Source organism: Neofelis nebulosa, chromosome 8 (genome assembly GCF_028018385.1).
Source record: "Neofelis nebulosa isolate mNeoNeb1 chromosome 8, mNeoNeb1.pri, whole genome shotgun sequence".
NCBI classification, from domain to species: domain Eukaryota; kingdom Metazoa; phylum Chordata; class Mammalia; order Carnivora; family Felidae; genus Neofelis; species Neofelis nebulosa.
In genome coordinates, this window is record NC_080789.1 from 52691219 (window position 1) to 52719147 (window position 27929).

The following is a 27929-nucleotide window of genomic DNA, read 5'->3' on the forward strand; positions in this document are numbered from 1 at the left end:
AAGGCCCAGGCGCGGTCCAGGCGGCAGCGCGCTCACGAGCTCGCCGCTTGCGGCGTTCGCGCGCACGCACGCTTGTGCGCACGTTCCCTGAGAACCCGGAAGTGCGAGGGAGAGGAGAGCCACGTGGGTGGAGCTGGATCGCAGCTCGCATGGGGGAGTCTATCCCGCTGGCCGCCCCGGTCCCGGTGGAACAGGCGGTGCTGGAGACGTTCTTCTCTCACCTGGGTATCTTCTCTTACGACAAGGCCAAGGACAATGTGGACAAGGAGCGAGAGGCCAACAAGAGCGCGGGGGGCAGCTGGCTGTCGCTGCTGGCGGCCTTGGCCCACCTGGCCGCGGCCGAGAAGGTCTATCACAGCCTCACCTACCTGGGGCAAAAACTAGGTACCTCCGCCCCGCCCCCCGTGCCCTTTGAGGAGGAAGGAAAGGGGGTCTATTCCCCGATCGGCAGTGGCTTGGGTTCCCTGTCTCTGTCACTTCTAGCCTCAGGCTCAACTTGGCACTCCCAATTCTCCCACCGTTCCCTTCCTTCTCTCGGCTTCCACAAACCCCGCCCACTGGCCTCTGCTGCTGTTAGATTGGCCGCCCGGGTGGATGCTCTTTGCAGGGCTGTGCCACAAACCGATGGGTGTATCCATTTTGCTCAGTGCATGGATTGGTGCCATAAATGAGAAGTTAAGCAAACTGTATGTCTTCACTCTTCTGATCAGTGACACTGTGGCCAGAGGAGCAAAACTTGCCAACACAACCTAGTTATAATTAATGAACACTTTTATCCGGCCTCTTAAGGTTAAGGCCCCTGCGAGTTGCAGATGGAGTCCTACCCCCTCTTCCTAGGCTCTCAATAAATATTTAATGAATGAGGAAATGAATACTGGACAGGAAAGGCAAGAAATATACCTAACACTAGCAAGAGGGGACTTACGGAGGAAATGGTAAACACTCTTACTCCGTCATAAATCTTGCCCCTGAAAATAAGATGCAAGAGCAACTGATTTTCACTACAGAAACAATTAGTATGAGTAGATCAGGAGGACATAAAATATGTGAAAGCCAAAGGCTATGCATACAAAATATTACGGCTTACAATTATCAGCAATAAATACTATAAATCCCAGAGCTTTCAAAGTTGTGTTAGTATTTTGGCCTATGTTTACACCCTTTCATTATCAGAAAGCACAGGGTTGGGTATGAGTGAAGAACACGTATATACAATGTAGAATAGAAAGGTAAAATTGAGTGCAGGTTCCATTTTGATTGTTAACCCCTAGTTTCCTTACATTTCCTGAAAGCGGGCATGTACATACTGCTGTCAGTAAACACCCAAAGGGTAGGGCTTTCTCAGATCTTAACTTCTGCCTTAGCTGTTCAGGTAATGACTTATTTAGTATGTTGACGTATTGGCAAAAACTGGTCAGATAGATTCACCTTGTGTGTTTTTTCCACCCCTTTTTACAGTGGTACTTCTCACAAATTTGCAGTTGATGTTGCAGTATTATTATTCCCCTTTCTACAGATTGGCAGATTGTTTGTGCTCACTGGTGCAGGTAGTTGACAGATCTCAAACTGGAATACCTGCTTTTGAAGTGTCAGATTGTGTTCTTATCCATGTGATTTATAAAAAATTGGCATATGTATTCTACTTTAAATTTACCTTGTATATACAGTTGACCCTTGAGCATTAGGGGCTTGAACTGCCTGGGTCCACTAATACGCGGATTTTTTCCATAAATACAGTACAGTAAATGTATTTTCTCATCCTTTATGATTTTCTTAACATTGTCTCTTCTCTAGTTTATTATAATACAATACATAATACTGTATATATATGTATATATACACACACACAATATATATATGTACAAATAGATGTACAAATATAACATACAAAATGTGTTAATCTACTGTTTATGTTATCAGTAAGGCCTCCAGTCAATAATAACCTATTAGTAATTAAGTTTTTGGGGAGTCAAAAGGTATACTTGGATTTTTGACTGTGTTGGGGGACGTCAACACCCTCCTCTGTCACCCCCAGCTCTGTTCAAAGGTCAACTGTATTTAGAAATGCAGAGGATTCTGGCTGTAAAATTGAAAGTGGGTAATTTTCTGGCAGTTTTCGTTATTTTTAGATTCCCCCACTTCATGAAGAATGGTAATTGACCCCAGTGCCATGATTCTTTTTAAAGCTCATGTATGAGAATTTGATAAAACCCATGGACTTGTATATGGAAAATATATGTGTAATACAATTTTGCATATAATCTGAGAGGGTTCAGTAGATTTCCTAAAGCCTATTTATGGACCCCAGCTTAAAAATCTGCTATTCTAGTTTAAGTTGTATGTGTCTGGTTGGTTTTTGGTAAACAGAACTAGCTGCCTGTGTGTAAGAGCGTGTGTGAGACCATCACTGTCCCTGACTTGGTTCTTTGCAATGGCCCTTATTATGTAAAGTGACTAGTTCTACACGGACGCCCAGCTTGCATGCATGAACCTGAAGGCTGCACCTTGAAACTGACCCAGGAGCAATTTACGTATGAAACGTGCCCTGGCATGGCTCAGACTCCCAGGTGATCTGTCACTTCTGAGTAAATGTTCTGAAAATGGCATGTTTAATCTCAATGCCTCATAACTTATTCCCATGTGTAGTAATTGTAGGTTCCAGATTTAAAATTTTAACTTTGCAGATATCTTACGGTTTTTTGATACTGAGAGTGTTTGTGATAACGTGCTTACAATATGATTTTGTGATTATTTTGTTGACTCCATTTTCTTAAAACCTGGGGGGAAAATTTTTGTGTTGCCACTTAGACATTCCCATGTTTTTCAAATACTTTGCTAATTAGAATGTATGGTTTTCTTTAAAAAGCAAAACAAAAAGTTTTATGTGTATTTTTAAACATTTAAAACATGGTTCAAAAAAGTGAGTCTTTCTGACTTCACTCACAACTAGTGTTCATCAGAGACCTTAGCAGAGAATCCTGTTTATACATGCACATATCAGCAAACACTACAGGCAAAGGACAGGCCTGACAGGGAGGCTTCTGTTCCTGTATTGGCTCAGTTCTGAAGAACTTTGGGTGGAGTCCTTCCTTATCCTGGAGCTTTCTCTTTCCTTTGAGGGGAGAATATACCTGTTTGGGGATGGCTTAAAATATGCCATCTCAATGCCTTTGGAGGATTTTAGGTCATACTTTTCTCCCTTTGGTTTCATTACCAGAGGGTTTCCTCAACCTCTGGCTGTTGGAATTTAGCATGGTAGAAAATGCCTTAACTTGAGAACTGATGTTTACAAATTATCATTAACAAGAAGCTGTGGAACAAAATACTCAATTAGATATTTTACATACTCCTTTAATATATTTGTTATGTGAAATTTTATCATGTGCGATGGACCACTGAAATCTTGAGAAATAATGAGGATTCAATACATAGAGCCTTCTAGAAATAATTCAAAATAACTGTATTTTGTAAATTCAAAAAATTGAAAAGAGGAAGGTGTCTGATGTCTCTGATTCCTTGTTTCCCAGTATGAAGGAAGGCCCATCCCCATTGGATATTCCTTACCAGGATAGTCAACAATAGGATTGTGCTCCTGAGAGGTTGGAGAACAGAGACCTGTTTAAAAGAAATGCATTGGTGGTCTCTCCCTTCCTTATAGTGTCCCTTGGTTTTACATATTAGTGATGGTGTTTATTGATAAGCTTTTCACAGTATTTTTGTATTTATGTGGTGTTTCCACTCCCTCAAATAAGGGTAATCTGACAAAGGAAGGTATCCCTTTTTCACCAAGGCCACGCTGTTTAACAGCGGAGGTGAGTACAGTTGAAATCACCTAGCTATCTTTCAAATAGATGCTATTCTTTTTTACAGTACGTGAAGCTCCCAATTTACCATAGAGTTTTAGAAGCTCACTTAGTGGTTACAGTTTTCTTATATCAGGTATGAATGGAAGGGAAGGGGATTATGGTTGTGGAATATGTGCTTTGCTCCAGGCACATTACATACCAAATGTTATTTCATTTTGTCTTCTTAGCAACTCTGTTACTAGCTGCGTGTTAAAAAACAACAACGAAGGCTCAGAGTGGCTAAGTCATTTGCACATCACACAGCTTATAAATTCGGAAGCTGAAAGTTGGAACTAAGTCAGACTTCCAGAGCTTTTAGATTTTTTTTTTTTAAGATTTTGTTTTTAAGTAATCTGTACACCCTACATGGGACTTGGACTCACAATCCTGAGATCTAGAGTCACACACTCCACTGACTGAGTCAGCCCAGGGATTTTGCTTGGTACTCTGTTGCCTTCCTCAGCTAGGAGATTTTTTTCCTGAACTTGGACACAGAGGTCTATTTATTCCATACTGTCGCATCACAAAATCTGCCAAGTTAGACTGAATACAGGCAGGGAAGGAAGGCAAACCCTTCAGGGTACAGTCCTGTGTGGGATGTTAGGCTGGGGTCAATGCACCTGTACCGCATAGTTTTTGCCACTATTAGCAGGAGGAATGATTTGAATGCTAGTCAGTTTGTTTAGGCAGTATATTGAAGAAAACATTTTTTAAGTATTAGTAGTTTATGGAATAGTAGGAAGGTGACAAAACTTCTGGGTTTGCCCAGGGCTGACGGGGTTCCCAGGACATGGGACTAAGGGTTTTCCGAGAAGCCAGACCTTGAGTGCCAAGACTTGGAAAGTCATGGAAAAACTAGGACAAGGTGGTCACAGTAGTAGGAAGGGATGTAAGATTCATTTCTTGAAACATAAATGGGGCCCTAAACTAAAAACAGCATTGTGAGATGTTTCATTTATTAAGGGGATAGTTTACAAATCCCTTGATACATAATTTTCACTCCTAATTGATATGTTTAGAATAGTGATAAATTTCTTCATTAAACTATTTTGTGTGTATCAATAGAGAATTTAAACTGTCACCCATTTCTGAGGTTTTTATATATTCCCGAGAATTAGTGTTTTAAACTTGCCCTATTTCTTTTCATTTTCCTAGTGTCTTACCTGTGACCCTTTAGTGGGGTGCAGAATTGCTTAAGAAAACATCTATGAAGCTGAAGCTGGCTCTATAATTATTAGAAATAGAGCTCATCATGCATTAATACAGAAGTAAGGAAATGCTGTCTGTGCCACTTGATTCTTTTTAACTATTGAAAAGGATGTATTTGGGGGCGCCTGGGTGGCGCAGTCGGTTAAGCGTCCGACTTCAGCCAGGTCACGATCTCGCGGTCCGTGAGTTCGAGCCCCGCGTCGGGCTCTGGGCTGATGGCTCGGAGCCTGGAGCCTGTTTCCGATTCTGTGTCTCCCTCTCTCTCTGCCCCTCCCCCGTTCATGCTCTGTCTCTCTCTGTCCCAAAAAAATGAATAAAAAACGTTGAAAAAAAAAAATTTAAAAAAAAAAAAAAAAAAAAAAAGAAAAGGATGTATTTGGTCTTTTTTTTTTTCTTTCTTTCTGATTTGCTTTGGAACCCCTGAATTACACCAGCAGTATTTATAATTGCTTCCTGCTCTTAATAATTCACAGCATGGTGCTTATTTTGTTATAACCTATAGTGTCAACCTTGTCAAGAGTACTAAAGATTTCAGGGCACCTGGCTGGCTCAGTGTGTGACTCTTGATCTCGGGGTCATGAGTTCAAGCCTCATGTTGGGCATAGAGATTTTTTTTTTAATTTTTAATTTTTAATGTTTACTTTTGAGACAGAGAGAGACAGAGCATGAACAGGGTATGGGGAGAGAGAGAAGGAGACACAGAATCTGAAGCAGGCTCCAGGCTCTGAGCTGTCAGCACAGAGCCCAATGCGGGGCTCGCATTCACGGACCGTGAGATCATGACCCGAGCCAAAGTTGGACGGTCAACTGACTGAGCCGCCCAGGCACCCCAGTCATAGAGATTATTTTAACAAAAGGACTAAAGGTTTTCTTTTTTCCCCTGGGACCCTAGTAGTCTGTGTTCTTGTGTAAGGGAGATACACATATGTGTATTTTCCATTTTCTGGTATGGCTTAAAAGCTAAGGCAAAGGAAAATGCAACTCTAATGCAGAAATAAAATTTCCTGATTTATCAGGAATAACAACAGTGTTTTCCGATCGGGTATTCTTTTTTGTTTTAAATATATTTATGTGGAAGGAGGGCTATTTAGATCCAGGTTGATGTCACTTACTAGGTCAATTATCCTCTGAAATAAATGTGAATCCTCATTGAACCGGGGTGGGGGAGAATCGGTACACGGGTAAGGAAATCATACACAGGTGCATTGCCACACTAATGAGTCGTACCAGGCATTCTTTCTTCTTCCTCGGTGAAATTACGAGTAGCAAAATATTTGAATTGGCGGCTGATGATAACTTGCTGAGCTCAGTAGGCTCCCCTTCTTTCCGTGTGGATGCTGGGAGAGCTTTTGTCCTGCTTTCTCTTCCTTACTTGTCATATGCTAATGTCATTTGCCTACCAGGGGGCCAGTCCTTCTTCAGCAGGAAGGATTCCATCCGCACCATCTACACTTCCCTGCACAACGAGCTGAAGAAGGTGGTGACTGGCCGCGGTGCACTAGGTGGGACCGCCCCTCACGTGGAAGAACTGCTTTCCCACCTGTCAGAGCAGCTCTGCTTCTTCGTTCAGGCCCGGATGGAGATCGCAGACTTCTACGAGAAGATGTACACCCTCAGCCCGCAGAAGTTCATCAATGCTGAAGAGCTCGTGGGCCTCTTGGACACCATCCTCAAGAAGTACAGCTCCAGGTGAGTGTAGGTGAGGAGGGAGGGAGGGACAGGCGTGGCAGCGTCTCCCTCCCATCAGACGAGGTCTTTCCCCCACACTCGTGAAACCCCGTCGTTAAATAACCGTGAAGCGGAGAAATAGTCGTTTTACATTTTATACGTATTAATTAAGCACCAGGTGTACCTTAGGTGCCTTCTTTAGGCGTCATTAAACACCATGCCGGGTGGATACTTCTCCAGACAATGGCCAAAGACCAAGAGTGGAGAAATCCTTACAAGATGTATTATAACTGATTTTGCTGCTTATAGAAGAGTTCACACGAGCGAATTGTGTATAAAATAATGTGACTTCTTAACAAACCATTATTCAAATAAATGTCCCTTTCAAAATAATCACCTTGCTGAGTCATCCACTCATTCCTGCGATGTAACCATTACTTAACATGTGTTGGAAACTCCTTTATAATTGCTTTCAGTGCCTGTGGCATAATTTTGGTTTTGTTTTTAACTTCCTTAGTGGAGACAGGCATCTGTACTTTTGAGGAAGGCATACTTGAACTTTTTTGATAGTCAAAAAGCTATTTGTAGCCAACTTAATTTTTTTTATTATTATTATCTTTTTTTTTTTAATTTTTTTTTTAACGTTTATTTATTTTTGAGACAGAGAGACACAGAGCATGAACAGGGGAGGGGCAGAGAAAGAGAGGGAGATACAGAATCAGAAGCAGGCTCCAGGCTCTGAGCCATCAGCCCAGAGCCTGACGCAGGGCTCGAACTCACGGACCGTGAGATCGTGACTTGAGTCGAAGTCGGATGCTTAACCGACTGAGCCACCCAGGCGCCCCATTAATTTTTTTTTTTTTTTTTAAAGACATTGATCAGCTGGAAAACCTGTCTTTGAAGGCAATTGCTACTTTAAAAAAAAAAAAAAATGCGCCTGGCTACATGTAATGTATTGATCACTTCCTACCCAAAAAGCAATACCCAAGGAATTTGAGAAGCATTGTGTATTATTATTCAACTGTAGAAAGGAATGGAGTACTGATACATGCTACGACATGGATGAATCTTGAGTAATTATGCTATGTGAAAGAAACCAGTCACAAAAGATCACATAGTGTATTGCTCTGCTTATAGGAAATGTCCAGAATAGGCAAAGTCATAGACACAGAATGTAGCTTACAAATTTATAGACACAGAAAATGGTTGTCAGGGGTCAGAGGGGAAGGTGAGAATGGGGAGTGACTGCTAATGGATATTGAGTTCCCTTTTGGGGGGCCATGAGACTCTTCTAAAATTAGATAGTGGTGATGGTTGCACAACTGATTAAACCATTGAATCCTATACCTTAAAAGAGTGTATTTTGGGATGGCTGGGCGACTCAGTCAGTTAAGCATCCGACTTCGGATCAGGACATGATCTCACAGTTCGTGGCTTTGAGCCCCGCATTGGGCTCTGTACTGACAGCTTAGGGCCTAGAGCCTGCTTTGGATTCTGTGTCTCCCTGTCCCCCTGTCTTACCCCACTTGTGCTCTTTCTCTGTCTCTCAAACATGAATAAATGTTAAAATTTTTAACAAGTGTATTTTTTTTGTATATGATTTAAATAGCAAAGCTATTATTAAAAAAACAAAACAAGGGGCGCCTGGGTGGCGCAGTCGGTTAAGCGTCCGACTTCAGCCAGGTCACGATCTCGCGGTCCATGAGTTCGAGCCCCGCGTCAGGCTCTGGGCTGATGGCTCAGAGCCTGGAGCCTGCTTCTGATTCTGTGTCTCCCTCTCTCTCTGCCCCTCCCCCGTTCATGCTCTGTCTCTCTCTGTCCCAAAAATAAATAAAAAACGTTGAAAAAAAATTAAAAAAACAAAACAAAACAAAACAAAAAACAATGATTTCATAGCATCATGAGTTTGAGCCCCATGTCAGCCATGCTGACAGTGTGGACCCTGCTTGGGATTCTCCCCCCGCCCCCCGTCTCTCTCTCTCCCCCTCTCTGCCCCTCCCTTGCTCTCCCTCAAAATAAATAAATAAACTTTAAAAAATAAACAAAACCATGCAATAAACACACAAATATCTTTTCCCTGGACTCATATTATTAAAACATCACCATGTTTGTTTTATATCTCTCTATATAAAATTTTATTTACCATCCCCCCCCCCCCACATTGTCATCATGACACTTTAACCCCAAATACTCAGATTGTATTTTCTGAGAACTATACAAAACTGTAGCATAGTTTTCTCAGGAAATTCAGCACTGATTTTCTACCATCTGCAATAAATAGTCCATATTCAGATCTCTCCAATTGTCTCCAAAATGTCTTCTAGTTATTTTTTATTGTCATGTATTTTCTGTTTTATGACATTTAAAATTTTTGTTTTATTTTTAGTAGGCAATACATTAATATGGCTCAAAATTTATAAAGTACAAAAGAATACATAGTGAAACGTGCCCCTGTCCTTCGTCTGATTCTTTTCCTAAAAGGCAATGAATGTTGTCAGCAAGTTCTTCCTACCCTTCTAGAGAGATAGTCCATGCATATAAAAATACACATTTTCTTTTTTTAAACAAATTTTACATGTTAACAAATTTTCTGTTTGGAAATACTTTATTTCTTCCTAAAACCTGATTTGTATTTTTTAAAATAAAATAGTTTTTTGAAATCCAAAAACAAAAGTACAGTTGGAGATAATGATTCTCAAGGGGAAGAGATCTCACGCGGTGATTCCCAAATGCTAATGTGAAAGTGGTTTGCTGAACCATTTGGGAAGTTTAAGAAAACAAACCATACCTGGGCCTCCCCACTACTTACCCCAAGAAGGTAAGATTTAATGATTTTGGACTGGTTGCCCAGAAACGTATGTTTTAAAAGTTCCCTGTGATACTGAAAATAGTCCACATGAAAAAATTGTTGGATAAACCAGAGAAGGTTGCCAACACTGGGATATACTAGTACTGAACCTTAACAGAGTGTGTGTGTGTGTGTGTGTGTCTCCTAGGAGTGGTTATTACTATTTACCTATTTTCATTTTTATTTTATTAGATTTGTGATCTGTCATCTTTTCAAAAAGTATGTATGTATGTATTTATTTATTTATTTTACTTAGAGAGGTGGGGGGAAGGGGCAGAGAGAGAGAGGGAGAGAGAGAATCCTAAGCTGGCTCTACGCTGTCTGCACAGAGCCCGATGTGGGGCTCAAACTCACCAACCATGAGATCGTGACTAGAGCCCAAATCAAGAGTTGGAGAGGACTCAACTGACCGAGCCACCCTGGTGCCCCAAGATTTGTGCTCTTTGAACCTTCTTTGAAACATTCCACTTCTCAGAGCTTTGAGAATTTCTTCCATCTCCTGCAAAAGTCCAGCTTTCATTCTTGAAGCTCTTAGGGCAGTACTTGGCTGTACCCCTCATCTCTCTGAGTGGACACGGATGGAATCTGATGGATCTGGGTTGCAGTGTCACTTAGGGTCAAGGTGTTTTCATTCACAGTCTCCATCTTCCATCCGTGCTGCCTTTATCTAATTAGTAGGGAGTTACTGATTATAGATACATCCTAGCCTGAAAATTATCTCATTTAGAAGCCTTGGGTTACGTTTGAACAACATAAATTCCTTGGCTAAGAAATTCTGCAAAGTTGAAATTCTGTATAATATGGTGATTTGGGGAGGGAAGTAGAATTATTCTAGGTATAAGTTTAGCATGCTTTGCCCTTTGCCAGGATAATATCCATTTTTCTGTAGACCTTTTGATTTGGCATCTGTGCCACACAAAACACATTTCTTTCATGGTTCCATTGTTCTAGAGAAATAATTCATGTTTTGGTGTTCTGTTGTATTGAAAGAGTTAATCCTTTTCCCAAAAGACCCAGTTTATCTTTCAGGGAATGTTTATTTGTCCCAATATATCTGATTCATGTCAGAACGCTTATAAAATATTGTGTGAATCTTTTATCTTTCCAATGATGAAATGCTTTTGTAGTAAAAAATTAACAAGCATGATGTATATCATAGAGTCTAAACCTCTGGCCCTGATTTGAGATGCAGATCCTGTGTGAGTTATTGCAAGGTCCAGTCTACTTTCAGAGACAAATGAGAAGGATATTTGGTTTCTTTTCTTTGGAAGTCGGTTGTGTTCAGAGTAGAAAAGTGTTAAAGGTTTCCTTTTTTGGTGAACTTATTACAGTATTAAGCAAATGTAAATTATTCCTTCAGAATCACAGTCAGTTATGATGCTGCATTTCAAGTTGAATAATTAACATGAATCATATGAGTTTTTATTTGTGTGCCCTTTAGAAGGAAAAATATGAATTTAGCTCATGCAGGATCAGGATGTCTACTGATGAAGTTTTGGGGTGGTAATGTGGGTTCGTGGGGTCCAGAGCCAATGACCCAGAAAGAATTCTTGAAGATGTCTTTGATGCAAAAGATGATGTTATTAAAGCATGTGGAGAGGACCCATGGGCAGGAAGAGCTTCATTGGGATGGTGATGGGTAACTCGTTATACACCCTCAGGTTGGGAGGGGGTCAGGGATAGAGTATGTCTCTATGGAATTTTAGAAGCAAGGTTTCCAGGACCTTGAGGGGCTAGCTGTTGCTAGGGAAATGCCATTTATTACTATTTAATAAAACCTCAGTCATGAGACCCTTTAGATGTATATCGGGACCATAAGCTTAGAGTATGATTGCCAGCATATATCTTGAGGCAGTTGAGATAAAGGAAGTTGACTTACAGGATCCTCGAGGTTGGGATAATGTTAAACTAAGGTTCTCTTTTGCCCCCAGCACAGTGTCATCCTTGAGGCAGCTGAGCTCCTAAAGGGAGGTCATTCTGCTGGTCTCAAGGACTTGTCAATGGACCAAAGGCAGTAAGGGAATTTAACTTTTCATTTGCCTTAGTTTCCCACATCACCATGGCAAGCACTTCAACCCCTTTCCTTTGTTCTTGGACAGCCAGGAGTATCTGGGGAATATCATACATATTCCACCCTGGGGTGGGGGGTGGGGGCAGTGTGTGTCAGCCTATATTTTGCCCTCAGCTTGCCCCAAGCTTCCTCATCACTACTATTCCTTGAATACTTTTGAGGCAAGGTAGAACTTGTTTTGTTTTTTCTCCCAAGGAAGCATCAGTGGAATATTTTTTGATTCTGTGGAATTCATTTTGAATCTACTGACCTGTGTTAAACAGTACGCATAAAAGAAGATTCTGGCTAATTTTTCTGTTTCATAGTTAAAATAAAACTAGAAGATAGGTTATAACTGCAAAATATTTACTCTCCTAAATCAAGAGTATAATTTTAAGAAGTAATTCTTTCAAAGAAGTAAGCAATTATTTATGCATTCTAGACTGCTTTAAAAAAAATCCCTCTAGTGTGGCAGTAGTAATATATCATTAAGTGACTTACATCCTTTAATTATGATTTTACAGTTAGATTTTAAGGAACTTTTTTTTTTTTTGAAGAGTTTCCTTTTACGTAATCTCTACACACAACATGGGGCTCGAACTCATAACCCCAAGATCAAGAGTCACATACTCTACCAACAGAACCAGCCAGGTGCCCCAGAGAACATTTTTTTAAATTGAATTACATAAAATTTTTGTTTACATTTTAGGGAGCACATTTTTTTTATCTGAATGCTTCAGATGACAGGATTCTCACCAAGGGCAGAACTGTGATTTATTTAGGCCTTTCACCCTTTTTCCTTCAAAAACAGATTTGTGATAAGTGAAATTAACTGTTGGTTGTGTGTGTATCATTCAACAAGCTGACTTTTCACTCACTGAAAATTTCATGAACAGAACCACAGTGCAGTTTCTGTGGGACACATTCTACCCTAGGCATTCAACAAGCCTTGATTTTAACAGTGAGGACTATTGGCCTTCTGTGATCTTGCCCCAGTCTCTCTTTTCAAATTCATATACCTCCCATCAAATGCCTTAAATTGTCCCCCAACTTTTAGTAAAAAGGAAGAAGCTTCAACGAGAATTCTTTGAGGATTTTAAGCAGAAGCCTAAAAACATTCCATAATCTAATGTATTCCTGATAAGTATTTGCTATTTCCTACCTTGGTCCCTTATTTGTTTTGCCTGGAATGTCCTTGAACTTCGAGGGGAAGAACATATCGGTTCCTTCTACCCTTCTAAATTCTCAGCAGGGGGCCCTTTACAAAAGACAAATTAACATGAGGAAAACATACCAGTGTATTTAATGTAAGTTTTACGTGGCAGGGAGCCTTCATAAAATAATGAAGACCCAAGGAAGCTGTGAAACCTGTGTTTTCATGGTACATTTTGTTATAAAACAAGATTCAGCTGAGTACATTTGAAGATGTAAGAGTTGTTAGGAGATGTGCTAGGATAAAAAAGGGAATGAGCCAAGTGTAGAAGGCTGGGGCAACCAGCAAGGCCTGTTCTTTCAGATTCCTCTCTGTGTCCCTGGTCTTTGGAGGTAAGGATGCTCCTTTGCTTACGGTAGGGGGAGGGCACCTCTCACTTGAGGGTTTTATGACCTGCTTCAGGGGAGGGTCAGGAAGTCTTTTCTGCACATATTCCTCAAATTTATTCAGCATAAAATAGTCAGTATACCAAGATGCCATATCTTGGGGTAGTATGTTCTGAACCCCGTCATACTGCATCATGTATCAGTTGCTATTGCCACAATCATTCTGTATAACAGACCATCCTAAAATTCACACTTACAGGCTTGTGAGTCTACTGGAAGTTGGCCCGATAGGCCTGGCTTAGCAGGGTGGCTCTGCTTAACACTGTTGGTCTCACTGGGCTTGCCTTATTACTGTCAGCTTTGGGCTTAGTCTGCTCCACATGTACGCGTTCATTCTGAGCCCGAGGTTAGCAGGGAGGCAGCTACACGGTGGCTATGGCCCAAGTGCAAAAGAATAAGCCCAGCCAAGCTCATTTGAAGCCTTTGCTTGCATCACATCTGTTAACACGTGTTTCCTTTGACCAAAGCAAGTCACGTGGCCCAGGCCATAGTCCAGGGATGGGAAAGTGCACTCTGCCTCTGGCGGGAAGACTTGCAGAGGGTGTGGAATCGGAGGCGATTAAGAATAGGGCCAGAGGGGCACCTGGGTGGCTCAGTCGGTTGAGCATCTGACTCTTGGTTTGGGTTCAGGTCGTGATCTCATGGTTTGTGAGTTTGACCCCATATGGAGCTCCATGCTGACAGTGCAGAGCCTGGAATTCTCTCTCTCTCTCCCTCTCTCTCTAAATAAACTTTAAATAAATAAATAAATAAATAAATAAAAGAATGGGGCCAGAAATGTAAGCCCTCACCTTTACCTGGCTAAATCCTACCTGCTTTTTAAGCTTCATGGCTCAATTCAAATTCTGTCTCCCTTATGGGCTGCATAATCTTTCAACCAAAAGAAATTGCTTTTTCTAAAATCTCATTTTATTTTGTTATCTCTCATAACAGATATATTACTTCCTACTTGTATCAATTTATAAGTACCTCCTTCTACCATGGAAAGTCCTATAAGGCAGACCTTTGGCTAATGCATCTTGATATCTTCAATGTATTTGTATCTAAAAACTAGTAGAAGTTTTTTTTTTTTAATTTTTTGTTTAATTTGAGAGAGAGAGAACGTGAGGGGGGGGGGAGGAACAGAGGGAGACAGACAGAGAGATAGAGAGAGAGAGAGAGAGAGAGAATCTTAAGCGAGCTTCGTGCTCAGTGCAGAGCCTGATGCAGGACTCGATCTCACAACTATGAAATCATGACCTAAGGCGAACTCAAGAGTTGGATGCTCAACTAACTGAGCCACCCAGGAGCCCCACTAGTAAAAGTTTTAAATGAGAAGAGACTATAGATTTTTGTTCATTATGGTAAAATATACATACTATAAAATTTACCATTTTTTTAAATTAAAAAGTTTTTTTAATATTTATTTATTTTTGAGAGAGAGAGAGAGAGAGAGAAAGTGTGAGCAGGGGAGGGGCAGAGAGAGGGAGACACAGAATCTGAAGCAGGCTCCAGGCTCTGAGCTGTCAACACAGAGCCTGACGTGGGGTTTGAACCCACAAACCATGAGATCACGACCCAAGCCAAAGACGCTTAACTGACTGAGCCACGCAGGTGCCCTTGAAATTTACCATTTTAAAATGTATATAATTCTGTGGCATTCAGTACGTTCACACTGTGCTACAGATTGTTTTTAATCATTTTAATCTGACTCCTCACATGCATGGGACTTGCATACTTCTTTTGGAAGGAATTCCTTGATGTGGATTTGTGAAGGAGAGAGTTCTCTCTTACCCGCTTTCTCTCTGTCCCCACTCCCTTTCTCTCTTTCTTTTTTGGCTTTTTTTAGAGCAGATGTTCTTTGCAAATAGTTGTCAATTTATTCTGTATTCAGACTCTTCCAACCTCGCTGCCATAGCTGAGGTATATATTTTGGATTACAACAATTTAACAGATCCCCCTATAGTGTGAGTTGTAAATAGGCATGAGGCACAGAACAGAATGGAAATGGGGAAATGATACATCATAATGCTAATCTCAAAGTCTTGGCAGAATAACTAACATGAATTTTTGGCTCTTCTTTAGGATGAAAAATAGCTTCGAAATTCACATTCATCCTAATAAATGTGGAACATATAAACAGTTTTAGTTTATGTTTGTGGAAGAGCTTGTTCAGAATTCTTTCTGAAGATTAGTACAGAGAATTCATGTTCTTTCAGAGAGAACGTTGGATATAAATGATGATTTCCAATGAGGCAGAAAAATGGAGTATTGTTATTTGTGGTAGAATTGTCTTCAATCTCATACCGTTTTCCTATTATTGACAGTCTTTACTATGTTCTGAGTTCCTTGGCAAATTTTCTCGATGCCCATGATTATAGAATCTTGTGGTGTTTTAAGGTCATTAAGTGTCAAAGGGCCTAAAGGCTAAGGTGGTAGGAACATTTCTTACACTTCAAAGGTTTTGAGACGTGCTATAGTGGGGTTGTGTGTGTGCATGTGTATTAGACTTTCTTAACGTTTACTTCAAGCATGTAATCTTTGGAGAGTCCAAATTAGTTAATTAATTATTAATTAAGTATATGAGCTGGGGATTTGAAATCTGGTTTATGTCTCTGATTCCCGCCCCCCCCCCCCCCCGACTTTTTTAAGTTTATTTATTTCTTTTGAGAGAGAGCACAAGCTGGGAAGGGGCAGAGAGACAGAATCCCAAGCAGGCTCCACACTGTCAGCGCAGAGCCTGACATGTGGCTTGAACCCACGGACTGCAAGATCATGACCTGAGTGAGCTAAGATCAACAGTTGGATGCTTAACTGACTAAGCCACCCAGGCACCCCATCTTTCTGATTCTTTGAATGTATTATTAGACTAAAACCTTCCACTACCCATGTTTTAGCTTCCTTCTCTTGAAGGATATTGAAGGGAAAATACTGGCGATAGAAAAAAAAAATAATGTGTGGTCATGTGAATAACTACATCCTACTTATCACATCAGTTTCTATCTTAAAATATCCAACCTAATATGGACTCTCTAATTAATTTTTAATAATCCCTCTAATTAATGTTTAAATGGATTTTTTTAAAACTCTAGGTCTATTTGTGATGATTTTTTTCCTTCACTTTTTAATTGATAACCAGCATTTTCCTCTTCAACGGGGGCCAAGAGAGCCATATGAGAAGCCTCTGCCTTGTTGACAGTGAAGCAATTAACTTATGTGGGTTCAGGCCTGTAAATCATCTCCCATGGTGCCTGGGGCATAGGATATGCTCAGTAAATGCTAGATCTTGCCCACATATTTGAAATCAGGGTCACTTGCAGTTGCTTTGGATCTTTAGGAAGAGTATAAGGGCTTGGCGTTGGCTCCTGGAGAAGGAGAGAGCATCAGGCCAGAGAGACACTAATCACCCCCTGGGCATTTTTCAGAAGAAGACTGAGCAAGAAAGCTCTACATGGTCCATACAGAGAGGACCTTCCTTGCCATTGTTACAGAATTTTATTTAGATCACAAACAACAGAATCAATGAGGCAGAAAGTAAGATTCAAATCTTCACATAGTTGGTTTACCATGTTTACTGAATCTCTGCTCTGTGCCATATGTTTTAGAGATACAGGAGTGTAGGAAGTAGGCAGTGTTGACTTGTCCTCAGGAAGGAGCTCAAAGCAAAGGTGACCATGTGTCCCAGTTTGCCTGGCAAATTATGCAGTGAAGCTACTAACGTGGAAGACAGGTGTTAAGAAACAAGAAGAGTAAATTGGCTGACTAGTGTGGACGTGAACGGAGAAGACCTTTCCAAGGAAATGACTCTGAATAGGAAACCTGAAGCATCAGAAATAGGCATGGATGGGAAAGGGTCATGTTCTCACTTGCCTCAGGCTCTTCACACTTCGCCTTTTCCCCCTGTTCCTGAAGGGGACATACTCCCACTCCTCTCCCCTCCCGCTGCACAATATTACTGTTAGAAAAAATGTTTTACAAAGAGCAGGTAGCAGTCCATGAGTCGTAAAGTTAATTTAGTGAGTAGTGATCCAATTTAAAACAAGTAAATATTGAAATATTAGATTTTTTTAAATTTAGCTACTACTTTGTTTTTAACTGTGACTAAAATATGAAGGAGGGGCGCCTGGGAGGCTCAGTCGGCTAAACATCCGACTCTTGATTTTAGCTCAGGTCGTGATCTCATGGTTTGTGAGTTCGAACCCCATATTGAGCTCTGGGCTGACCGTGTGGAGCCTGCTTCGGATTCTCTGTCTCCCTTTCTCTCTGCCGCTCCCCTGCTCGTGCTCTCTCTCTCAAAAGTTAATAAACATTAGGGGCGCCTGGGTGGCGCAGTCGGTTAAGCGTCCGACTTCAGCCAGGTCACGATCTCGCGGTCCGTGAGTTCGAGCCCCGCGTCAGGCTCTGGGCCGATGGCTCGGAGCCTGGAGCCTGTTTCCGATTCTGTGTCTCCCTCTCTCTCTGCCCCTCCCCCGTTCATGCTCTGTCTCTCTCTGTCCCAAAAATAAAAATAAAAAACGTTGAAAAAAAAAAAAAGTTAATAAACATTAAATATGAAGGAAATTTGGGGACTAGGATTGAATAAGAGCTTACCTTCTGGAGTTACTATGGAGTTACCATAATACCTTGTGGAGTTACTAAGCACATTAAGTAAGTTTATATGTGTTACGTACACATTTAAGATATGTTTTAGTGACTTTGTTTTTCTTTTTACCTGTGCTTCTTTAGGACTACATCCTGAAAAAGAGGATGCCTTGTTTTAATATTTATGTGAGTTATATAATTCCCAGAATGAATAAAATAGGTTAGGAAAGAAGTACAGCTAACTTCATTTCTTTGTATTTGAAAGGAAGGTAACCATGACTCTCATGTTCTGTTTAAATGTCAGGCTATTTCCACAGGAGGATATGATGCTGACATAACTCTGAGACGGTGAAGTTACGTCAGAACAACTTTTTAAATAAATCGGCATCCAGCCCTTCAACCTTTCCTTCCCCTGCCCCCAAACATAATGTTACTTGTCTGGCCACAGTGTGTTGTTTTGAGGGTAGAAAATGTCAATGTGCAGTAACATTTCCACTTATTTCTATTAATTTCCCTTCCCCTTTAGATTTCACCACCCCATCCTCAGTCCTTTGGAAAGCAGTTTCCAGCTGGAAGTCGACGTCCTGAGTCATCTCCTGAAGGCCCAGGCTCAGGTCTCCGAGTGGAAGTTCCTCCCGTCTCTGGTGAACTTGCACAGTGCTCACACCAAGCTGCAGACTTGGGGCCAGATCTTTGAAAAGCAGCGGGAGACCAAGAAACATCTGTTTGGAGGGCAGTCTCAGAAGGCCGTTCAGCCCCCACACCTTTTCCTTTGGCTGATGAAACTCAAAAACATGCTTCTTGCCAAGTTTAGCTTTTACTTTCACGAGGCATTGAGCCGACAAACGACTCCTTCAGAAATGAAAACGTTGACTGCAAAAGCCAACCCAGACTTCTTTGGGAAGATTTCCAGCTTCATCAGGAAGTATGATGCTGCCAATGTGTCCTTAATCTTTGACAACCGAGGTTCTGAGAGCTTTCAGGGTCACGGCTATCACCACCCCCATTCCTACAGAGAGGCTCCCAAGGGTGTGGACCAGTATCCAGCTGTGGTGTCTCTGCCCAGCGACAGGCCGGTCATGCACTGGCCCAATGTCATCATGATCATGACAGACCGCATGTCCGACCTGAACAGCTTGGAGAAAGTGGTCCACTTCTATGATGACAAAGTTCAGAGCACCTACTTCCTAACCCGCCCAGAACCTCACTTTACCATTGTTGTCATCTTTGAGTCAAAGAAATCTGAAAGAGACTCCCACTTTATTTCCTTCCTCAATGAGCTCTCACTTGCCCTTAAGAACCCCAAAGTTTTTGCAAGTCTGAAACCTGGCTCCAAAGGCTAGCAGGTGATTTGTGTGAAAGGTTTTCAAGACTGGAAATTGTGTTCTTAATTGCTCTAATGATCTACTGTGGCCTATGATTAGAGTTTCCATCCATTCATGCTTCTCCCAGAGCTAAATTAGAGACAGATCCTCCCTAATTGTGTCGCACACTTTATAAGCAATTAAGGCCAATTGAATTAAGTATCCAAAGAGTAATCTAGGAAGTGATCATGACTACTGTGTATAACCGTGGTACAGCGAAGTTCTTTCGGTACTTTCTCCTATTTTCCTGTATTTCACGTAGACTGAATATTTATTAGCCTTTGATTTTTCTTTCCACATGTTTTATATTGTTCTAAACTTTCTGTTTTAATGCAATTCCAAATGCTTTCTCCTTTCCCTTCCTTCCAGGATGAGTAATTGGGATAAGATATTAAATGGCCTTTTCAGAATCAAGGACTGTACGTTTTCTATCTCATAAATTAGCAAAGTTAACATAAAATTATTTTATGATTCTCATCAACAAATTAATATTTTGGATGCCAAAGCTAGTGTCTTGGTGAAAAATAGCCATCAGTTATTGAAATTAAAGGTGAACCAGAGTGGTTCCATAACATCAGGTGTTTAACAGTTCAGAAGATCTGCAGAAACTTTAATAGTCATGGGCTCTTTTTTGGGGTGATCTACACACCTAACTGCATTTCTTCTTACCCTTGAAAAGTTTGAATTTTTCATTCTGTTTGAAAGTTAGCAGAAGCCATTACGTGGGGTTTCTTCATTCTTCAGTATATTATCTGCTTGGCTTTCTGTTTATCACCTTTCTGCTGAAAGGCACGTTCATGTTTGACTCCACTCTTTGCTTCCTCTTCGGCTGGAAAAGCATGTAGTCTTAGTTTTTCGTCCACTTTCAGACATTCATGCAACTCAGCCTGCTTTTATAATGTCAAAATGTTGGTCTTGATACCTTGTGCTTGCTAAAAATCAGTTGTGTGTGCCAAAGACCTCTTCATAGTTGAATAATCAGATGAGTACTTAAGCACATCAGAACTTGAGTTTCATGCCTGTCTCCTCCAAATTATTTTTAGAAGCAGTGATGTCTCTTAACACATGCCGCCTTCACACTTTCCTTCCGCAGGTGTTCCTGGGGTAGTAGATGGACCCCTAAAGGTATAATGGGCCCTGGAGGACTTCACTTCTAGGTTATTGATTACAAATAAAAATAAGCCACAAAGAGTAATTGAGTTGTTACTATCTGATAGTTCCTTCAAAACTTGTGTGTGACATAATCGGATCAGTCCTGTTTCTCACGATGGCATGGAGCCACGGTTTTACTGGGCCGCCACAGCAGGCAAGCTGGCAACATGGGCTGAGCCGCTCCCAGTCTGTGCCAGGAGGCCAGCCCACCTTGGTTGGGACTACCTGGTGGAAGGACCTACTGGCCCATTTCCTTTTCCTTTTCCTTTTCCTTTTCCTTTTCCTTTTCCTTTCCTTTTCCTTTCCTTTCCTTCTCTTTTCTTTCTTTTTTCTTCTCTTTTTTCTTTCTTTTCTTTTTCTTTTTTCAAAATAAAAGTCCTATGATTTATAAAAAGCCAGTTTGCTTTAAATAGAAAGCAGCGATTGACTCCTGCACTTCATTCACTCTGGTCATATAAAAATCCAAACAACACTGAACTTTTATAAAAAACTGGAAACAATTAGAACTAAAAATTCAAATCATTTTTCTTCCTTTTTGTATTTTTCCGGGAAAGTGAAAAATATTCCTTGGTGTTCACGTATTTTTTTTTTTTTCTAGAAAACAATCACCATTAGCCTTAATGAAATGATCCCCCATGTACCTAAAGAAATATGCTTCAGTGGAACTTGGAGAAGAGTGTAAATAAAACCGACAATATGATATTTAAATAACCAGTCCTTGCCTGGGAAATGTATATTTCCTATGTATTTGAAATGTATATTTATTTTTAAACATATTTTGGTTCAAGCCAAGAAACAAAGTGATTCTACTGTGAGACTTGTCCTCTAAAATCAGTAATGAGATGATCTGTAAAGTCTGTGTTTTGGTAATGGGAAGAGTAAATCCGCATATTCTCTGAGGACTGTTTACCTGGAAATTGTTTCTGGGGTGCCTGGGTGGCTCAGTTGGTTGAGAGTCTGACTTTGGCTCAGGTGGTGATCTCACAGTTTGTGAGATCCAGCCCCATGTCAAGCTCTGTGCTGACAGCTCAGAGCCTGGAGCCTGCTTCAGATTCTGTGTCTCCCTCTCTCTCTCTCTGCACCCCCTCCTCCCCGCTCAAAAATAAATAAACATTAAAAAAAAAATGAGAAGAAATTGTTTCTAAACCACAACTTGATCAGTTTTTATGCATAACCAGGAGTGTGGTCGACACTTACTGAGTTTGCCAACAAGCTCATCAAGGAGTGTTCATTTTCCGATGTTGTTTGGACACAGGGTGAACATTCACAGCTTTGTCCTCTTGGGTCCAACCTGGTATCTGACTATATCATTTCAGGGTTTTAGGGAGTGTGTGAAAATGTAGCCATTGCCCCTTATAAACAGCTTTGCTTACCTCGGTCTCATTTATCCATGGTCACCCGAGGTCTGGAAGCTGAAAGCCAATTCCTCCTCCTGACGAATCATCAGGAAGTCAGTAGCAGCCTACTGCTACCTCACAAAGCCTGTGTCATTCACCTCACTTTATCTCATGGCGTCAGTATCGTATCATCTCCCATCATCACAGAAGGGTGAGGACAGCGCAATCAGATTTTTAGAGAGAGAGCCCACATTCACATAACTTGCATTACAGTACAATGTTATAACTGCTCTATTTTATTACTGGTGTTAATTTCTTACTGCGCCAACTTACAAATTAAACTTTATCATAAGTATCATAAGTTTGTATGTATAGAGAAAACCATAGTATATACAGAGCTTGGTACTGTATACAGTTTCAGGTGTCTGTTGGGTGTCTTCAGCGTACTTCTTGCAGGTAAGGGGGGACTACTGCACGGCTTCTTAACTAAGGATTCAATACCCCCGATATTGCTTTGTATATTTGAACACATTGTAGAAAATTTACTTACAAGAAAGAAAACGGTTGGTAACTCACCACACTCCCGTAGAGTCACTCACATGATCTGTAAAATGCATCCACCTTTTGATCGAGCAGCAACCTTGGCTTTTGTTTTTTCTTTCTTTTTTTTGCTTGTCAGCCTCTGGGCTTACTTCCTTATCTGTAAAATGGGGATAAGAACATATGGGCTGCCTTTTTCAAAGGATATATAAGAATGGAATGACATCATGCATGTAAAAAAGGCTTTGGAGCTTACTTGGGTTTGAAAGCTGTATAAATAAAAGACGGACCATTCTTTCCTAAAACTCAGTACCTCTCCTGTTCTCGTCTTTCTCTTCAGATCTGTGGCATAAGTGTGCTTAGTCATTATGTCTGAACAGTACTTAAAGAACTCGCTTAGAAGAGGAGGCAGATAAATGCCTAACCAACTCACCCTCCCCTCTCTCCTTATTTAAGGGATAGGGTGGTTCTTTGTTTCCAAATTCTTATGCTTGGTTGATAGCATCATTCAGTTCTATATTCTTACTGATATTTTCGGGGGAGGAGGGGATCTAGGTGCTCTTTTAATTACCAAGAGAGGTGTGTTAAAATCTAACTGTGATTGTAGAGGTCTTCCTTTATTTCTGCAGCATTTTGCCTTTTGTATATTGAAGCCCTTATTAGGCCCATATACATTTACAATTCTTCTTTCTCACATATTGACCATTTATCATTGTGAAGTTTCCTACTTTATCTCCATCACTACTCCTTGCTTTGAAGTACATTTTGCCTGATATTTTTATGACCCTTCCAGTTTGTTTCTGCTGACTGTTCATATGGTATGTCTTTTCCTATCCTCTCACTATTTGTATCTTTATTTTTAAAGTGTCTACAGCAAGAAATAAAAAGAGAATACTGATTACAAAGAGCAATAGCCAACTCTGCTCTGCAATCTGACAATCTCCACCTCTTGACTGAAGTGTTTAGTTTATTTCATACCTATGAAGTTTTTACAGTCAGGACTTTGCTGATGGTATCTTTAAGCTATCAGTGATCATGCTTTTCTATCTTTTTTTCTTTATGTTGGAAGTTAGATCAAGAGGTTTGATCAGATTTTTCTTTTTTTTTTTTTTTCCCTTTCTCTTTCTCTCTTCTTTCTTTCTTTTTTTGTAGTGACTATTGTGTATTTTATTTGGAGGTAGCTAATATGTGGCATTACCTGGATCAATTATATCACTAGAGGTTACAAAACAGTGATATTCTAATTATGTCATTCCTTTTTCATTTGTTAGGTGGAATACTTCTATGAGAATAAACTTTACATCTATTTGGTTATATTAAAGAACAGTTCCTATAGAAGGGCTTGATTCTTTTGCCAGTTTTTATCTTAATTTTTTTAAGATTTTATTTTATCATGGTTTTCTTTTTCAAAGATTTTATTAAAGGTCTTTACAGAGCAAAAACCAAACTCCAGATGCAGCTGCCACGGAGACCCTGTTAACATTGTGGGTACTGGCTGCAGCATGGCAGGGAGCTCTGACTTCCCACCCTTCTGTCCCGAGATGGGGTTGCTGGGGAGTATTTCATATTTGGGTTCCACAATGCTCACATGATCTGGCAGGGGATTCTTACCACTTGGTCAGACTTACCACTTGGGTCTGACGGAAGCATGCTCTTCACTTTGACGCCCAGCACGCCCTGTCTGAGCAGCATATGGCACACAGCAGTGTCCATGTACTAGTTAACAGGGTCCTCACTGTGAGTCATCAGGCCATCCACAAACTTCATGGATTTAGCCCTCTGTCCTTGGAGTTTCCCAGACACCACAAGCTCACAGCCTTTGGCCCCACTCTCCATGATGAACCACAAGACACTATCGCAGGCCCTCCACACGGTGAGGCCTCCTAGGAGTTTATAACGTAGAGACTGCCTGGGCAATAGCACACAGACCTCCTGTGGCCACCTTTTCAGCATAAAGCTCTATGCTGCCCTCGGGGAAACCAAACCTCTGCTGAACTACAGGGATCAACTCTTGGATCTGCCAGCCTGTCTCACCCAGATCATTCCATGCCCTGATAGCCAAGATACTGACTTCTGTCCTGGTTGGTGTAACTTGGACCTCAACCCTGGAGGAGCCGCCTTTAGCCAGCTCCTGAGAGAGAAACTCGTTCAGTTCAGCTTCGAAGACGCCATCAGCGATGAACTTCCTCTTCTCGGAAATTTGCTCTGCCATCTTGCTGCTGTGTACCTCTGAAAGGCAAGGCAAGATTTTATTTATTTATTTTTTTAAATTTTTTTTTTCAACGTTTTTTATTTATTTTTGGGACAGAGAGAGACAGAGCATGAACGGGGGAGGGGCAGAGAGAGAGGGAGACACAGAATCGGAAGCAGGCTCCAGGCTCCGAGCCATCGGCCCAGAGCCCGACGCGGGGCTCGAACTCACCGACCGCGAGATCGTGACCTGGCTGAAGTCGGACGCTTAACCGACTGCGCCACCCAGGCGCCCCAAGGCAAGATTTTATTTTTAAGTAATCTCTACACCCAGCGTGGGGCCCGAACTCACAACCCCAAGATCAAGAGTCTCATGTTCCACCGACTCAGCCGGCCAGGCGCCCCTCTTGCCACTTGTTCAAATAATGAGTTAGGGGCGCCTGGCCGGCTGAGTCGGTGGAACATGAGACTCTTGATCTTGGGGTTGTGAGTTCGGGCCCCACGCTGGGTGTAGAGATTACTTAAAAAAATAAAATCTTAAAAAAAATAATGAGTTTGTTGTTTAGGATCTTCTACAGACACTGGGGAGTTTTAAAAGAAATGTATAAGAATTTATGAGGATTTCTGCCTTTTGCCTAATTTGAAACAAGGCAGCCATCTTTCCCCTTATCACAAGACACTTGTGTAAATGTTATGATCTTCCTTTATTTCTTCCTCATGGTTAATTTTCTTATCTCTTAATTACCGTTGATGATTTGCCTCTGCTTTTTCCCTTCCTCCCTTAGTTTCTCCCTTAGTTTCTAATATCTTTCTCACAGTGCTCGCTTCGGCAGCACATATACTAATATCTTTCTCACTAATTCCACTTAGTCACTTTTTCCCATGCCTCAGGAAGCCAGGGCATACCCCTGTGGTCTCTGACCCAGTTTTGAAAGCATTTGAAAGTATTAACTTCAGGTTTTTAAAAATTTATTAAATTTATTTTTTTTTTCATTTTTAAAGTTTATTTGAGAGAGAGAGAACATACAAGTGGGGGAGGGCCAGAGAGAGAGGGAGAGAGAGAGAATCCCAAGCAGGCTCCACACTGACAGCATTGATCCCGATGCAGGGCTCAAACCCACAAACCGTGAGATCATGACCTGAACCAAAACCAAGAGTCGGAAGCTCAACTGACTGGGCCACACAGGCACCCCTCAATTTTTTTTAAGTGTATCCATTTATTTTGAGAGAGAGCGAGCGAGAGAGAGCACAGAAAGGCAGAGAGAGGGGCAGAGAGAGAGGGGGGGCAGAGAGAAAATCCCAAGAAGGTTCCACACTGTCAGCTCAGAGCCCAACATGGGGCTCAATCTCACAAACCGTGAGGTCATGACCTGAACCAAAATTGAGTTAGATGCTTAACCGACTGAGCCACCCAGGTGCCCCTCATTTCGATTGTTTTTACAACTAGTTAGTCTTTTTTAGGCACTGAGGAAGGAGGGGAAATATTCAGTATTGATACTAGTGGGTGACCGTGGTTAAGCCCAGCCATTTCATGAGCACACGAGACATTTAGCCAACTACAGCCAAGGAGTGCCATATGTATCTAGTAGGCTGTTTGGCATTTTTTCATTTTTGGTGTGACAGGATATGGCAGTGCGGACACCTCTTGACCCAGAGCCATCCTGGCCTCAGCCACTCCAGGCTAGGCCAGTGTTAGAGGAATCCCTAAAGAAGAATCAGAGGACATGAATGACTCCTTTCTAGTATTCAACTTTCATTCATTTAACAACCATTAAACATCAACTATGCTAAGGATGGGGATACAGCAGCCAGCCTTGACAAACACGGGGCCTGCTGGGCTTGTGCCAGTGGTGAGGTGAGCTGGCTGCAACGCCCCCTGCAGGCCAGGAGTTGAGAGCGCTTAAGCAGGGAGGCAGTGAATAGTCTTTAAACTTGTTTTACTTGTGTACTTTTCTATCAATTTTGAAAAACCAGGACACCTTAATGAATTTTTTTTTAAATCTGAAATAATCATTACATGTAAATAGTCTCAAAAGATTCATTTTATTATGTATCGTAGCTGTTGACATTTCAAATGAAAATGTTAATTGTTCTTTTAAATGTATCCAGTGAAATCTTGCTACAACAGAGGCTTGATAGCTACCATTTTCCCTATTTGAAAATATCTTAACAAGCTTTGTAATATTATATCACTCTTTTTGCTCCTTCAACTCCATTCTACTTCTCCCATAGAATTTTATCCTAATATGAATTTTATTTTCTTAAAAGTATTATTGATCACCCTGTTAAACACTGTCTCAGCAGATTACATATGTAAATGTTCTTTCTGTTACCACAGGGCTCTCAGAGTTTGATGACCAAATGACATATGTACTAGAGACTTTGTTTGAACATTTTAGTTCAACTATCTCTTTCAATTAGATGAGTGTGTGTTTGTGATGACCTGGTTAAGGAAACCGATCGTCTAAATGTTCCTTTGTTTGGTGGGCAGCGATTTTTACACTCTGCCGTAATATCCCATGTTGAGAACTGTGCAGGGTTTGAGATTTTATAAGTTAGCCTGCCACAGTTTCATGGGTGCTGGCAGAAGACAAGAGACCATGACTCACAGCAGTAGCAATAGCCAGAATATGACCATTTTTGCACGGGTTCCCTGGGCCCCAGTTTCCTCAGGGTCAATGGGGATGGGCCCAGATGGATGCCTGCTCATGCAATAGGCTGCATTTCAGGAGAAGAATTCTGATCTTAGGAGACCAAATCTTATGTAACGGTCAGTAAGCATGCCTTCCATTTACTTGAGGGAAACATTATTATTCTGCATAGTCAGTATATTCGTTTGCTAGGGTTGCCATCTCAAAGTACCACCAATTGGGTGGCATAAATGACAGAAATGTATTATATCTCAGTTCTGAAGTCTAAATGTGTGAAACCAAAGTGTTGGTAGGGCTGTCTTCATTCTGAAGCCTGCAGGGAAATCTTTTCTTGCTTTCCTAGCGGTTTGCTGGCCGTTTTGGTGTTCCTTGGTTTACAACTGCGTAACTCCCATCTCCGCTTTGTCACCACATGGCGACTCCCTCTGTCTCTGTCTTCACATGGCTGTCTTCTTATGAGGACACCAGTCATATTGGACTAGGGGCCCACCCTACTCCAGGATGACCTTAACTAATTACATTTGCAACGACCATATTTCCAAATAAAGTCACAACCCAAGGTACTGGGGATTAGAACGTTCACATCTTTTGGTGGGGAGGGGACATAATTCAGCCTGCAACGGTCATCATGTCTGCTCTTTGGTCTCAATAAAGGGAGACACTCTGTTCCAAGGATGTTCTTGAGGACACAAACCTCCCTGAAAGACAACCCAGAATCAAGGACAGTTAGCGCCTCGCTCTCAAGACCTGCGGAAGCATGAAAACCACATGGAAAACTGACTCCGAATATAAACTTCTGGGTGAGGAATGAGTTTGTTTTTATGTGGGAGAATAGCAGTTATGAAGAAGGAAGAAAGAAGTACCTTAACCTAGTAAAGGCTTCCTCAGAGCCTCATTCTGGGAAAGAATTCATACG

General features: G+C 41.3%; 1 protein-coding gene and 1 pseudogene across 1 annotated transcript; one reads left to right on the plus strand and one right to left on the minus strand.

Annotated features, from left to right (window-relative positions):
* The first annotated feature begins 149 nt into the window (after positions 1-149).
* Positions 150-19553, plus strand: KICS2 (KICSTOR subunit 2). The gene is made up of 3 exons (XM_058742148.1): positions 150-384; positions 6458-6743; positions 18306-19553. The coding sequence occupies exons 1-3, from the start codon at positions 150-152 to the stop codon at positions 19120-19122; spliced, it is 1338 nt and encodes a 445-aa protein (XP_058598131.1). The 3' UTR covers positions 19123-19553.
* A 2080-nt stretch (positions 19554-21633) lies between these two features.
* Positions 21634-24395, minus strand: LOC131519284 (small ribosomal subunit protein uS3-like; annotated as a pseudogene).
* Positions 24396-27929: the final 3534 nt, after the last annotated feature.

Coding starts and splice junctions, on each gene's coding strand:
- KICS2 (XM_058742148.1), top strand. CDS start 150: ATGGGGGAGTCTATCCCGCTGGCCGCCCCGGTCCCGGTGGAACAGGCG. Junction 385..6,457: donor CTACCTGGGGCAAAAACTAG/GTACCTCCGCCC, acceptor TTTGCCTACCAG/GGGGCCAGTCCTTCTTCAGC. Junction 6,744..18,305: donor CTCAAGAAGTACAGCTCCAG/GTGAGTGTAGGT, acceptor CTTCCCCTTTAG/ATTTCACCACCCCATCCTCA.